The 13,536-nt window shown below is 32.1% G+C and overlaps 2 protein-coding genes and 1 long non-coding RNA gene across 4 annotated transcripts; 2 read left to right on the top strand and 1 right to left on the bottom strand.

Moving 5' to 3' along the window:
• The first annotated feature begins 707 nt into the window (after positions 1-707).
• Positions 708-2,066, top strand: LOC103853724. Of its 2 annotated transcripts, none has more exons than XR_004448967.1 (5): positions 708-829; positions 935-1,052; positions 1,139-1,384; positions 1,473-1,658; positions 1,740-2,066. It is a non-coding gene; the product is annotated as an uncharacterized LOC103853724 (long non-coding RNA). The 2 variants fall into 2 exon arrangements; XR_004448966.1 differs by having other exon boundaries at positions 1,752-2,065.
• A 3,073-nt stretch (positions 2,067-5,139) lies between these two features.
• LOC103850106 (LEAF RUST 10 DISEASE-RESISTANCE LOCUS RECEPTOR-LIKE PROTEIN KINASE-like 2.3) lies at positions 5,140-7,584 on the top strand. The gene is made up of 3 exons (XM_009126817.3): positions 5,140-6,132; positions 6,227-6,271; positions 6,349-7,584. The coding sequence occupies exons 1-3, from the start codon at positions 5,439-5,441 to the stop codon at positions 7,437-7,439; spliced, it is 1,830 nt and encodes a 609-aa protein (XP_009125065.1). The 5' UTR covers positions 5,140-5,438; the 3' UTR covers positions 7,440-7,584.
• A 2,570-nt stretch (positions 7,585-10,154) lies between these two features.
• Positions 10,155-12,095, bottom strand: LOC103850105 (alpha/beta hydrolase domain-containing protein 17B). Its single transcript, XM_009126816.3, has 5 exons — positions 11,577-12,095; positions 11,408-11,444; positions 11,065-11,301; positions 10,926-10,973; positions 10,155-10,780 (listed from the first exon to the last, which is right to left on the bottom strand). The coding sequence occupies exons 1-5, from the start codon at positions 11,888-11,890 to the stop codon at positions 10,382-10,384; spliced, it is 1,035 nt and encodes a 344-aa protein (XP_009125064.1). The 5' UTR covers positions 11,891-12,095; the 3' UTR covers positions 10,155-10,381.
• Between the last annotated feature and the right edge of the window lie 1,441 nt (positions 12,096-13,536).

Raw genomic sequence — 13,536 nt, 5'->3', positions numbered from 1 at the left:
TAGTATCTTCATATATAAAGTAAGCTTTGTATCCCTCCTGATGATGCCAACAAGGACGACACGTCACTAATTCGTGCAACATGAGCTTGACACGTGTCTCAACTTTGAAACGCATCGTTTTATTAAATCGGTTATCAATTTGTTTATGGGTCGCTACGGGCCTGTACAAAAGTTTATCTAAACCCAATTCTGATCTACTTAAAATGGTCTCCTCTCATAGACTCTCCGTAGCCGCACAAAATTCTCTAACCCTAAGTTCTTTTATCTCTTCATCTTCTTGGCAAAAATAATCTCAAAACGTTAAGCGTCTGTCTGGATCGAATCGTCATCTTCAACAGACTCATAAACAAATTTAGTGCATCCCCTTTACTTCCTTTCTCAGATTCTTCAACTATTACTCCACTGTCAAGGTTACTTCCTTTCTCAGATTCTTCAACTATTACTCCACTGTCGAGGTTAACCTGCTTAGGTTCTGAGAAGCTGGAAACATGAAGCTTGGTAGCAAGCTTATGGGATATACTCCTCAGCGATGCAGAGGTAATTCCGGCTTTAAAACTCATAATGATCAAACTTTTTTAAAAAAGCTTTAGTTTGTGTAAGATAGTTTTGATTTTGGGATTCCTGTCATTTGTCATTGACAGAATCAAAAAGGTGTACACTAAACACGGGTTTGTTAATCCTATTATTGTACTTGCTATGTCTCAGGCTACAAAAACAGATTCCAGAATTTTATTAGGTATTTTCCTGAAATGGGAGACGGGATTGAAGAAATAGAATCAGAAGGTGTTCCCGAAGAGTTTTATGGAGCCAAAGTCATTGGATCCAGAAGGTAACTATCAACACTTAAGCTACATAACTAACTTAATGGATAGATGTTACACTTTATTTGGTAATATTATAGCTAATTCTTCTTTCATCTCTTATTCTTCTGCAGCTTCCCTTGCCCTTGGTACCAAAAGGTACCCCTCTTGCTTGCGCTTAGTCCTAGAATTATCTCCGAAATTGCTCGCTTTAAGCCTGACATCATTCACGCTTCTTCTCCTGGGATTGTGGTAACAATAAAAAAAGAGCCTCTTAGAAACAACATTAGCTATGCAGTGAAGTTGAGAATTCACCATTACTTTAATTTTTTTTTCAGGTTTTTGGTGCTTTGGCGATAGCAAAAATGCTATCTATACCAATAGTAATGTCTTATCACATACACGTCCCTGTGTAAGCTGTAGTTGAAAAGCGTGGGAAGAACCCTATTTGTTTGGTTTTGGCTCCGACAAGAGAGCTTGCTGGTTATGTTGAAAAGTAATTCAGAGAAGCTCTATCTCTCGGTGATGCACTGAACAGAAGAGTGAGAACGGTCTGGATACATCAACAGCAGGTGCATATACATGTCAGTGGAACGCCGTTTCTGAAATCTGTTCTTTGTCAAAGTGAAGCACAGACAATCGTTACTAATGTTAATCCTAAACTGGTTGCAGGTATATAGCCATGTCCAATAATTGGTAAATATGTTCCTGTCTATATCACCATTGGTGACGAAGAAAAATTGAAGCATCAACACCACTGCAAAGGAAGCAGATGCAGCAGAAGCCGAAGCAAAAGCAGCTATAGCTTACACTGATGAAGCTTCAAAGACACTGAGAGGACGAAACATCTGCAAAATGGTAAACACAATCTCCTTATATCACACAACACACAATAAAGAACATATTTTTCCTGGTAGTATTGAAAATTTGATATAATAGATGGTTTATAAGGTGACAGAGGAGGAAGAAGAATGTGTTGCAGGAGAAGAGAGAGAGAGAGAAGCCTAGAAGTAGTGTATGCTGATGATTTTCTACTTGGAAACTCTTTTTAGTTGTAACCAGTAATCTCAGATGCTAAAACTCTTCATATATGTAACAAATTATCCTTTAGCTAGAGAACTTTTAGCAGATTAAAAATGTGTTAGATATTGTGAAATTGGAAAGATATGTGGGCAAGTTATACTGTTATAGCAGGTAAAAATATTTGTTTTATAGTCTGAGAAAGAAATCGTTGGAGCCATTAATAAATCGTGACCATTTCTCTTCCTCAAAGTTTTCAAATGTTCTATTACTTATTTCTTGCGTGAAACATTTTCACACCAAAAGCTATTTTCACTATAACGTAACCCAAGGGGGAGGGGTGAATCGTACCAAAGAATATTTTTTCACATCAAATAAGTTTTTTCTAAAAAATATTCGAAAAAATATTTTCTCTGTATCTCAAAAAAATCAATATTGATGCATTAATTTGTAATTTCGAAAATGACAATTTCTTTTTGTTTTTTTTTTAATTTACAATTTACCAATAAACAATGTATTGAAATTGTAAAAATCTATTTTTTTTGAAATAAATATATTTTTTTTAAAAAAACGTTGATCTTTTTGTAACTGAAAAATCAATATCTAAACAGTAAAAAATAAAAAAAAATGTGTAATTTTTTTTAAAAAAATTATATCATGAATTCGAAAGTCCTCAATAAAAAATACTAATATGAAAAATATATTACATAATATGAAAAAACTAATATAATGTAATTTGACAAAAAATAATAAAAGTAAAATAAAATAAACATATAAAAATACTTACACCGTTAAAATGAAAAATCTTATAAAGCATCTCAACTATCCTATTATTAAATTTAGTTTTTCCAATCACATTTGGAGCTCCGTATGATAATATCAAACAATTTCAACCGTAAAGATGTAAAAACAAAGAAATGATACAACGATTTACACGTAATTTATAATCATATTTTTAAAAGTATAAAAATATTAAATAAAAACTGTTGTTAGATTGCAATATATTTTTTATGTTTATAGTTTAAAAAACTATTTAGTAAAATAGTAGTTTTTAATAGAAGTTTTAGTGTATTTAACTCATACAACATTTTGAAAAGTTGTTTAATTTAATTTTTATGAAATTTGTTAAATGAATAAGATTTATAATTTATTTTTACTTTAAATAATGATTATTTATATTAGCTTTAACTATTACAATTGTAATATATCATAAACATTAAATAACAATAAAAAATTAATAAACAAATATATATAAATAGTATATATAACAAACTGAAATATGTAATCCGCGAGTAGCGCGGACCGATCCTAGGATAAAAGAATAGGTGACAATTGTAATGTACAGTGATGAAGCTACATGGTAACCAGCAAGTTTTAAGCGGAACGAGAAATAGGTAGCTCGAGTAGAAAAGGGAGACGATTGCTCAAGCCATGCTTATGTGACTACTTCTAACAATCATTCACTGGATGAATCAAGAGCACAAAGTTGTAGAGATAGTCTATCAATGTCTGCTTTTAGTTACTCATCCACCATTTTTCTTAACTTATGTAAAAACGAGCAAAAGAAAAAAGTAGAATATTTAATAAAGTATAAATCAATTGTGAATTTAACAATTATTTTCATCAAAATTAAATAAGGATGATAAAAACAATTAGATCATAATTATTCTCTATGTCAGATAAATGCATATTTTGTTTTACAAAATATTTACATAGATACATTTCATTTCATTTTTAAAACAAAGATCCACAAGTTGGATAGAATTAATATATTTACATATCTTTGATAAATATTTTATTTTCAAAAATGCTAAGACCGTTAAACAAGAAAATGCTACTATATTTACATAAATATACTTAATTTTATTTTTCAAAACAAAGACCCACAAATTGTATTTAATGTGTTCAAATGATTCAGTATATCTATGGATTATATCGTACTACCTTATTTACACAGCAAGTAAAATAAATGTATTTCAAATGAATCAACACAACTGGTGCGTGACATAACTTATAAAATATAATCCATAAAACATTAACTAATCAAACATACTTATAAATGAAAAAATTAAAAGTAATGTTAAAAAAAAATAGATTGTACATCCATAATATTGTTAAGTAGAAATAGTAATTCATATATTCTGATGGAAGCAATATATATATTGATAAAAAAAAATTAAGAAGGTGGTTGTTGTAGTAGTTAACAATTGATATTAAATATACAGTGAAGCTATTAAATCAAATTTTGAATAATTATTTAGTTTAATATGGTATATATTTAGCTGTAAACTATTTTCCGTACGTTTTTGTAATCATTTGTGTTTTGTTATAAATATCTAAACATCATTCACTAAATTTTAGTGAGAATTTAACAGCTTATTAGTTTATAACTATTTTTCAAGTCAAAACAACATATACTAAAAAAAACAAGATAAAAACCCCTAAGATTTTTCCTACAATTTATTCTTACATCTCAATCAAAACTTACAAGATATTACTAAATATTAGATGCACCACATAAGTTATTATATGATAATAACTTCCACAACGACGGCATAATTACCTACTTAAGAGTAAAATATAAGCAAAAATATATAATATATATAAATTTTAAGTTTAAACTCGACAAAGCATTTGACTGTTTGTCACTATCAGTGCATCGTTGATTGGTTTATTTCAAATTTAATCTGCCGAGCATGTTTGAGATATAATACTTTAGTATTATTATTTCCGGTTTACCTGACTAACAATTAACCGATCTAATAATAAATTTTACTCATATATTTACTTAATCTATAATTGCAAGTTCGTTTCTTTCCTCACGAGATTCTTTAAATTCATCCAACTCCAGAAAATTACCAAAAATGATGTGATGGTACCATGAAAAAATAAATAAATAAAAACTACTTATCAAGACAATATGGTATATTTAGTTTTCAAATATAATAACATGTACAAAATTTAACTAATATGTATATTTTAAGATATAACGATTTATATCAAATATTTACTGTAACTATTTACATTATTTTCAAATTATCATCCCGCCCGTAGGGCGGGCCGACCCTAGTATAAATATATAATACACTAGATTTTGACTAAAACACGTTGAGGATGGAACTTTAGTAAAAAAAGATTCATCCTATGACGATTATACGATAACAGTATAAATTCAATTAAAAGTAAAACCTGAGTAAGCTAATTGGGTAGTACAGATTATGAGCTTATGTATCTTCTTCGTTTATGCAATTGATGGCTTAAAGAGTTGTAGGAACATTGTGTAAAATGAAATTAATGGCTCGTGAGATGATCGTCGGATACAATGTTTGTGGTTGATAAGTAATGAACCATGTTTGTTCTTATCAAACAACTGAGTTCTGAAAAGTCAGAAATATCTCAACTTGATCCAGACAGGAGCAAGGCAACAAGTCACAAAAAAAAAAAGCTTGGGAAAAAGACAAGACACAAATTATTCTGTTCATCAGATGAATGATTTATTGATTTCTAAAGTCTTTTCAATAGTCAACTAATTCGCTTCTTTTAAGTCTCTCTGTATCCTTCCTTGGTCACGTTCTGTCTTTTCGTTTCTAATCACAGAAAAAATATTCTCTATTATCCATGGGATCTCCACCATCTGTATTATGTCTAATCTTATTACTCTTGTTTCATCATATTCCTTGTGTTACAAGCCAGCGAGCACCACGTGGGTTTTGTGATACCCTAATCCACTGTGGCAACATCTCAGTTGGCTTCCCTTTCTGGGGAGAGAATCGTCATCAAAGATGCGGTCATCCTTCTCTGAAACTTAACTGCAACAAACACTCAAACACAACCACTCTTTTCATCTCAGGCTACAACTACAGTCTCCTCCATATAGACAACACGACCAACATCATTCGACTTTTCAGACAAGATTTCTCAACTTCTTTCTGCTCCGCTTCATTCTCCTCCGCACCTTTGCCTTCTGTACTCTTCCAGAATTTGCCTTCTTACAAAAGCCTCACCGTCTACTACTATTGTGACCCTCGCCGCAATTTACTTGGGAACTTCACATGTCCATATCCAGAGAAAGGTCTTGGCTCGCTGGTTCAGTTCTCCAAATATCGTAAGCTTTGTGAGAAGAGTTTCAAAGTCACAGTTCCTACAAGCTACGTCCCAGATGAACAAGCTTTGAGTTTGACCCATTTGGAGAGTGTTCTCAAAAAAGGATTTGAGGTGAAGATGACGATTGGTGAAAAGTTTTGCCAAGACTGTATTATCCCTGGTGGACACTGTGGCTTAATTTGCAGTGATACAATGTATACAACTGGTGGTAAAATCGCTAACTCTCAGATGTTTGTATCCATCATATTCTTTTTTTGTTTCTTTCTATGCAGTCTTGTTCATTAGGCTATTCACTTTTGCAGGAACTTACCGCATGAATCGATCCATTGTGATCACATTTGGTTCAGGTTTGAACTTCTTTTGCAATGATACAATATATATTGAAAATTTTGTGGGATTGAGACTAAACTGTTTTTTTTTTCAGTTGTAGGGATAATATTAACTGTATATGTTGCGGTTCTTCTTGCATTTGTTTTAAGCGAAAGAAGGGCAATCAATGCTGGGAGAGATCATAACCTCGAGGCACTTGTAAGCCTGAGACGGTATAGTTATGGACAAATCAAGAGGATCACAAAATCATTCACAGAAGTAGTTGGGAGAGGAGGATTTGGAACTGTATACAAGGGGAAGTTGAGTGATGGTAGCAAAGTTGCAGTAAAAGTCTTGAATGATTCAAAGAGCGATTGTGAAGATTTCATCAACGAAGTTGCAAGCATGAGCCAAACTTCTCATGTTAACATCGTTTCTATGCTTGGTTTCTGTTATGAAGGTTCCAAAAGAGCGATTATATATGAGTTTCTAGAGAATGGGTCTTTGGATCAGTCATCGAATCTCGATGTGAGTACGTTATATGGAATAGCGCTAGGGGTTGCTAAGGGAATTGAGTACTTGCACTACAGTTGTAAAACAAGAATCGTGCATTTTGATATTAAACCTCAGAATGTACTGTTAGATGGAAATCTCAGACCCAAGGTTGCTGACTTTGGTCTCGCAAAGCTCTGCGAGAAGCAAGAAAGCATCTTGTCATTGCTTGACACTAGAGGAACTGTCGGGTACATTGCTCCAGAGTTGTTTTCAAGAATGTATGGAAGCGTGTCTCACAAGTCTGATGTGTATAGCTATGGAATGTTGGTTCTTGAGATGGTGGGAGCAAGGAACAAAAGAGTCGAAAATGCTGATGCAAACAACAGCTCGGTTTACTTTCCGGATAGCATCTATGAAGATCTTGAAATTGGAAATAGCACAAGGTTTCTAAGCGATGAAATAACACAAGAAGAAGAAGATCTTGCCAAAAAGATGATCTTGATTGGTCTTTGGTGTGTTCAGTTACGCCCATCAGATCGTCCATCTATGAACAAAGTCGTAGAGATGATGGAAGGTAGCTTGGATACTCTTCAAGCCCCTCCTAAGCATCTCTTGCAAATGCAAAATGTTGGAGAGTCTTCTCAGCCATCAGGTGAAAGTTCCTCAATTTTTTCTAGGAAGTATGATTCCATGAATGTTGAGAGCCAATAAATGTTTATTTGTAGAATTGAAGTTGTTTTGTTGTAGTCGCCAAATGTCACATATACATTTTCAATTGTTAAAACTTTCGAAAAAATGTAAGAAATAAATAATGACTTGATATGTTTGGTTGTTGTTTATAAATTATTTTGTTACTTTTTAAACTTAGTTCGAGTTAACATATATGAAATTATTTTCAAATGTTTTGAAGTTTTTTAAGTTAACACTATTACTAAAATATATATTGTAAATACTCAAAACATCATAAATATAATATATCTATATTTTGAATTTAAATTATATTATCTATTTTTATATATTTTGTTAATTTATTATATTATAAGAAATACATATTTTATTATTTATCAACTTATTTCTGTTTTAGTTTTTGAGTTTTTTTGAAATAACAACTATATATATATATATATATATACATGTATGACATGTTAAATTATTTTTAAATTTCTCTAGGATTTATTATTTGTATTTTTTTCAATCAAATTATGTTTATTCATCTGAAATATATATATATATATATATATAATTGATACAGAACATTAAGTTCTAAACTATAATATATAATTTATTTATTAGTATAATACAAATTTATAAACTGTATTAGTCTTTAAATATTTTAACTAATTTGTATAAAGATATTTATGTTGACATCTAAATTGCTAAAATTAAATAATAAAATAATATGTGAGATGTGACATCATGAGATCGACATAAAAACAATTTTTTTTAAAACAATTTTGTAGTTTGGTTTTAAATAACCATTTCATTATTGGTAGGATTTTCTCATATCCAATTACTGTGGCCATCATAGAAGTTCTACGGGCTATTGGTTTGGTGTTTCTGACACTAACTCTTCAAGAACCAAACTGGGAAAGAACAAACTAAGGAAGAGGCCATGAACTTATAAAAACAAGACTCAAGTTGCTGTAAGAGATGGAGAAACGAAGAGTGAGAAAAAAACGGAAGTGCAAACAGTGAGCATGAACGCAAAGAGGAAGGCCGGTGATGATGTGGAAATATCCGAACAGCACTCATCAAAGATGCGATCAAGAAGATGTGGTTAAGTTATCATCTTTTCTTTGGAGTCACAGTTTCATTTAAGCTAAAGAAGTGTAAAAAGGCTTTAGGCACTTAGAAGAAAAGACATATTTTAAACTCCAAAGACATGGTGACACAGATTCAACAGCAACCGGAGAAGGAACAATCATCATGTTATCCTTCGAGTGTGCGTAGTAGGGATGGACACTTCGGTTATTTTATCGGTTCAATTTGGTTAATTCGTTACTAGAATTTTTCTAACTGAAGTAAACCATAATTAGTTTGATTTATATCGATTTCAGTTCGGTTTGTTTTCGGTCTGGTTTGTATTCCGTTTGGTCTGATTTATAATTTTTTTGTGCTTTTAAAAGCAATCATATTTTAAAACATGAACACATGGTTATGAAATCATCATGTTGGTGACTATGAAAAAATAAACTATGTAAACTAAATCCAATATAAAACAAAACATAAATAAAAACCTTTAAAAAGCACAAAAAAATTATAAGAACATAATCAAATCAAAATTAATTAAAGTAAATAGAAAATTAAAAAAAAAACATCATTAATAATGCTTTTTAAAAAATAAACTATGTAAATTAAATCTAATATAAAATTGAAACCAAAATCTTAAAAAAAAACACAAAAAGTTTATAAGAACACAATCAAACCAAAGTTAACTAAAGTAAATAATAAATTAAAAAACTCAACATCGTTAATAAAGTTAATAGCGACTTTAGTGTTAGGATCTTAGTATAATGTATACTGCAAGTATGTTTAATTCAATTAATAACAAAACAAATTGGTTTCTCAGTTAGGTTTAACTAGGTTTGGATCGGTTTTGGTTCTGTTTGTTCGGGTTGGAAAAATCTTAAACCAAACTATTCAAATAACATATATGTTTAGAATATTATTATGATAATTAAACAATTGTATAATCTATTATATTAAATTCTAGAATCTATTATATTAAAATAGAAGTACAAAACAATATTTGTGTATTTTTAAGTGTTTTCTTAAAAATGATCATTCTCTTTTTAACTAATTCTAAACAATTAATTTATTGTATTTCGAAATAATCTGACAGTATTTATTACAAGGTAGAAAAAAAAACTTACTTATTTATAAGTGTTTTATTACATCTTTTACTTTTTTTTTTCATTTTTCATTTTTCTTAATTATTTCATTAATTGTCTTTGCCATAATAATTCGAGAATATTTATTTTACATGTTAATCATGATAATTCAACATATTTGAATAATTTTTTTCCATTTGTGACAAGAATTCAGAATAGTTAATAAAAATATTTTATTTGTTTATATAATTAGTTAGACATGAGTATTCGGATATCCATACGTGTATACATTATTTCTTTAGAGTATAGAGTTTTTTGAATTTTGAAATTAGACTTCAGTCGAATATTTTTTTTGTTCTTGGGTAGATTTTGAGTTGGGTCTTTTCAACTTTGTGTAGGTTTGATTCTAATGCGTAAAAATTTAAAAATATCCGAATAACATATATGTTTAGAATATCATTAAGATAATTATAAAAAAGCCAAAACCAAAATCTGCGCGCTGACAGATCAAACTCTAGAATATTATGTTAAAATTAACGATACAACAGATACGCATCGATCACCAGATACATAAAAACATTGCTACAATTGCGTAAGCTGACAAACTAATCAGTAACCACAGCTTTTTAAACACTCCAAGTAACCAAATTTATGACTTTTGAGTTTGATATGGCGGTCGGAAAATACATACAACAAATCGGAGAGATAGAAAAAAACACGCACACATCATAACTTATGCAGAAACAAAAATAGATAAGATTACAGAAACAAGTGGTACAACAAATAACCCTGTTTTTGATAGTTGCTTAGATCCGTTTTATGTCACCAGACCAGACCTTTTTTCCTTCTAAACCTATCAACACTCATCCGAGACTTCTCAGGTTTATTAGTCTTCTTAGATTTCTCAAGCTGACTGTCAACACTGTTTCTGGAAACTTCCGGAAGGCAGCAGCCGAGTTGAAACGTGTCAGCACGTCCATTCTCTGAAGGCTTGCTCTGGTCCTTGGTTGCATCTGTTGGATTCGTGTTGTTTGGACCGTTTCTTGGTCCCTTGGGTTTAGAAATAAATATTACAAACTTCTTCAGATGTTTGATGAACTCAGGATAGAGTTCAAGGTTGCAGTGTCCTCCTCCAGAGACCCATAGAGGTTCATACTTCTCTTTGGAAAGTTCCCAAAGTTGTTTCCCATGGGACCAATCAACTACTTCATCCGCAGTTCCCTAAAATACCAAACAATAAGAGTTTAACAAACATTTTTCATGATACCTACAAGTTTTACATCATCGCAAGTAACTGTGGATGACCGTAAACAAAGAGAGAGAAAAGAAAAAAAAAAGACAATAATCAGAAATGAGCATAACTCACATGGATGACTAAGACAGGACAGGTAACAGAACCGATCTTGTCGATATTCTGAAACGAGGAATTGTTCATGTATTAAGCATTTAATACATAAGAAACCAGAAACAAAGATGGCTAAATATGTGTCTGTCAACTAACTTACCTTGTAAATGTCAAACCAATAAGTTCGTTTAACCGGGTACAGAACCCTCATCCCAGAGAGAATAGGGCTATGCAAAACCACTCCTCTTAAATTAGGCGTCCGCGAAGCCAAATCAATCGTGGGTCCACTACCAACAGACTGACCATATAATATCAGTTGATCGTCTTTTACACCATATTGTTCTTTCAGGCAGTTATACGATGCATCTATATCAGCATATGTGTTACATTCGCTTGCCTGATTTCAATTAACAAAATTAAAAATCCATTAGGAATCTATAAAATTTCATATCTGTAATTTCGAAATGAAAAAAAAAAAAGATCTTGGAAGCTTAGGAAACTACCTTTCCAGTAGACTGACCATAGCCAGAGTAATCATACCTGAAACCAAAGGTCGGATAGATTTGTCATTATTACAGTGTTAACATCAAATTACCAAAACCAAAGAAAGACACAAGCATTTTTAAGACAAATGTGGAAACCCATAAAGTCATGTTGAAAGAAAGGGTGTACCCCATGAGATTAAGACGGAGGCGGGTGCTAAGCTCGAGGAAAAGCTCAAACATCTGACCCAAATCAGCGGCGTTGCCATGGGAATAGAGAAGCGTAGCGTTAGCTTTGGGGTGTTTGACGTATATAGCAACGATCTCGTTGCCACGACGAGTGCGTAGCTTGAGGACGTCAACGTCGTCGCGGCGAGGAACATCGGTGATGTACAGTCGGTCAACGGAGGAGGAGGAGCTAACGTCGGTAATGAAAGCGTAAGAAGGTGGGGTTGGCGGGAAGAAAGCGAATTTAGCGGCGATTGATGAAGTTACTCCTCCCATAGCGAAGAAGAAGAAGACGATCTTATCATCAGAACCACCTCTTCTTCTTACTCATAAACCCCTAGATTCCTCTTTCTTTTCTTTTTTTTTTTAGGTTTCCGAGATCTTAAGGAAAATAAAAGCTGGAAAAGACAGAAGAAGAAGATAAAAGGAAAGTAAAAGGAGGTTAGAGAGAAAAGAAGAAAAGATAAGAAGAGGGGACAGAGTTGAAAAGGAAATAGTAGATTTTTGCGGTGGCGCGTGAGAGATAGAAGCCGCGCGTGTACGAAGAGAGCAACCGTCGCCAAGTGTTTCTCGTTAGAAAAATAAATAATCGTGCTTCCCTCTCTCTAAATGACCGCCGTTGTGAAGAAAGGCCGGTGTTTTGTATTTCTTTTTTTATTATTATCATTTTACTTTGGTTATTTTGTTTTTTTTTTTTAATGAGGGTCAATTAGATATATAATAATTAATTATTTTTTTTTATAGAGTAATGTTTTTTCTTGTTATTTTTGAATAAATTTACATGTAATCTTCTCACTAGATCTTTTGAGAGGGAAAAATTGAGTGTCGATACCAGACCGTACCATCAATTACTGAGAGGGGCAAAGCAAGAACTTGGACTATGGTGGCACGCGCCCCGTAATATTTGTAATATTAACAAGTTTGTATTTAAAAGTACAAAAAATTAGCTAAGTGGCTTAAACTTTTTTTGAATACAGTATAATATCAATATTACATTGACTTGAAAATTCCTAAATAGAAACATGATGAAAAGACCAAATCTCAATCTTTTCTTTTCAGTAGTCAATTCTATTAAATCAAGTTTTGGTCCATGGTGACTATGTTTATGAGAACACCTCCATATGACTTATATGGGAGAAGAGAAATGCATCATCGTCTACCTTGCTTAGATAAGGAATATTCCTACTCATTGTGTAGTAGATGAAAAGAGGCAAGCTCTGTACTGAAGGTCAATTAATCTACCAAATTTCCTATCATATCCACCAAGTCAGAACAGTCAGTCTCGATTTGTATAACTGAAACATGCATCTCATGTAGATATGTCATTGTTTAAAGAAGGATTTCTATCTCGCCATGGAGGGCCGAGAGGCTTCTCCGACATCCTTGAAGACATAGGACTCAATTCCATCAGATACCTATAACTCCACACTAGGCCACTAATTTGATCATGTGCGATCCGTGAATCATCGATTTGACAACCATCCACGGGAAAGAGAATAAACGAGTTTTGAGCTTGTTTTATTTTGTTGACACTCAAGTTTGATGGGTTTCTCTTCTTCTTGCAGAAAAGATATGGCGTTGTGGCAAATGCTTGGATGGTCAGAATTTTTCTCTATTGTTGTTCCACTAACTCAACTGAATATTCTACTAGTACAGATATATCACTTAGCAAAGAGTATGTTGAATACAGAGTTTAGAATGAACAACAACACACATAAAGAAAACTAAGAAATCCAAACTCTAGAAGAATCACGCAAAGTCTCAGATCATAGAAAGACCAAATAAGATCTCGCCACAGCTATCAAACTACAGTTTCAATACAGTGACAGCACAATGCGATTCAGACACAAGACAAGCTCAGTTCTTAACTAGTAGTTCAAGATGTTTTCTTCATACATATATACTAAGATAGTAAGAAAAGC

This window comes from Brassica rapa, chromosome A07 (assembly GCF_000309985.2).
Source record: "Brassica rapa cultivar Chiifu-401-42 chromosome A07, CAAS_Brap_v3.01, whole genome shotgun sequence".
Lineage (NCBI taxonomy): Eukaryota > Viridiplantae > Streptophyta > Magnoliopsida > Brassicales > Brassicaceae > Brassica > Brassica rapa.
The sequence above is the reverse complement of the archived record's forward strand: the minus strand, read 5'-3'. Positions and strand labels throughout refer to the sequence as shown.

What these genes read in the sequence shown, in the direction of transcription:
- LOC103850105 (XM_009126816.3), bottom strand. Translation starts at nt 11,890, where the DNA reads ATGGGAGGAGTAACTTCATCAATCGCCGCTAAATTCGCTTTCTTCCCG. An exon ending in CTCCGTCTTAATCTCATGGG is followed by an intron (nt 11,445 to 11,576) that starts GTACACCCTTTC and finishes CTTTGGTTTCAG; the next exon opens with GTATGATTACTCTGGCTATG. An exon ending in ATGGTCAGTCTACTGGAAAG is followed by an intron (nt 11,302 to 11,407) that starts GTAGTTTCCTAA and finishes AATTGAAATCAG; the next exon opens with GCAAGCGAATGTAACACATA.
- LOC103850106 (XM_009126817.3), top strand. Translation starts at nt 5,439, where the DNA reads ATGGGATCTCCACCATCTGTATTATGTCTAATCTTATTACTCTTGTTT. An exon ending in TACAATGTATACAACTGGTG is followed by an intron (nt 6,133 to 6,226) that starts GTAAAATCGCTA and finishes TCACTTTTGCAG; the next exon opens with GAACTTACCGCATGAATCGA. An exon ending in TGTGATCACATTTGGTTCAG is followed by an intron (nt 6,272 to 6,348) that starts GTTTGAACTTCT and finishes TTTTTTTTTCAG; the next exon opens with TTGTAGGGATAATATTAACT.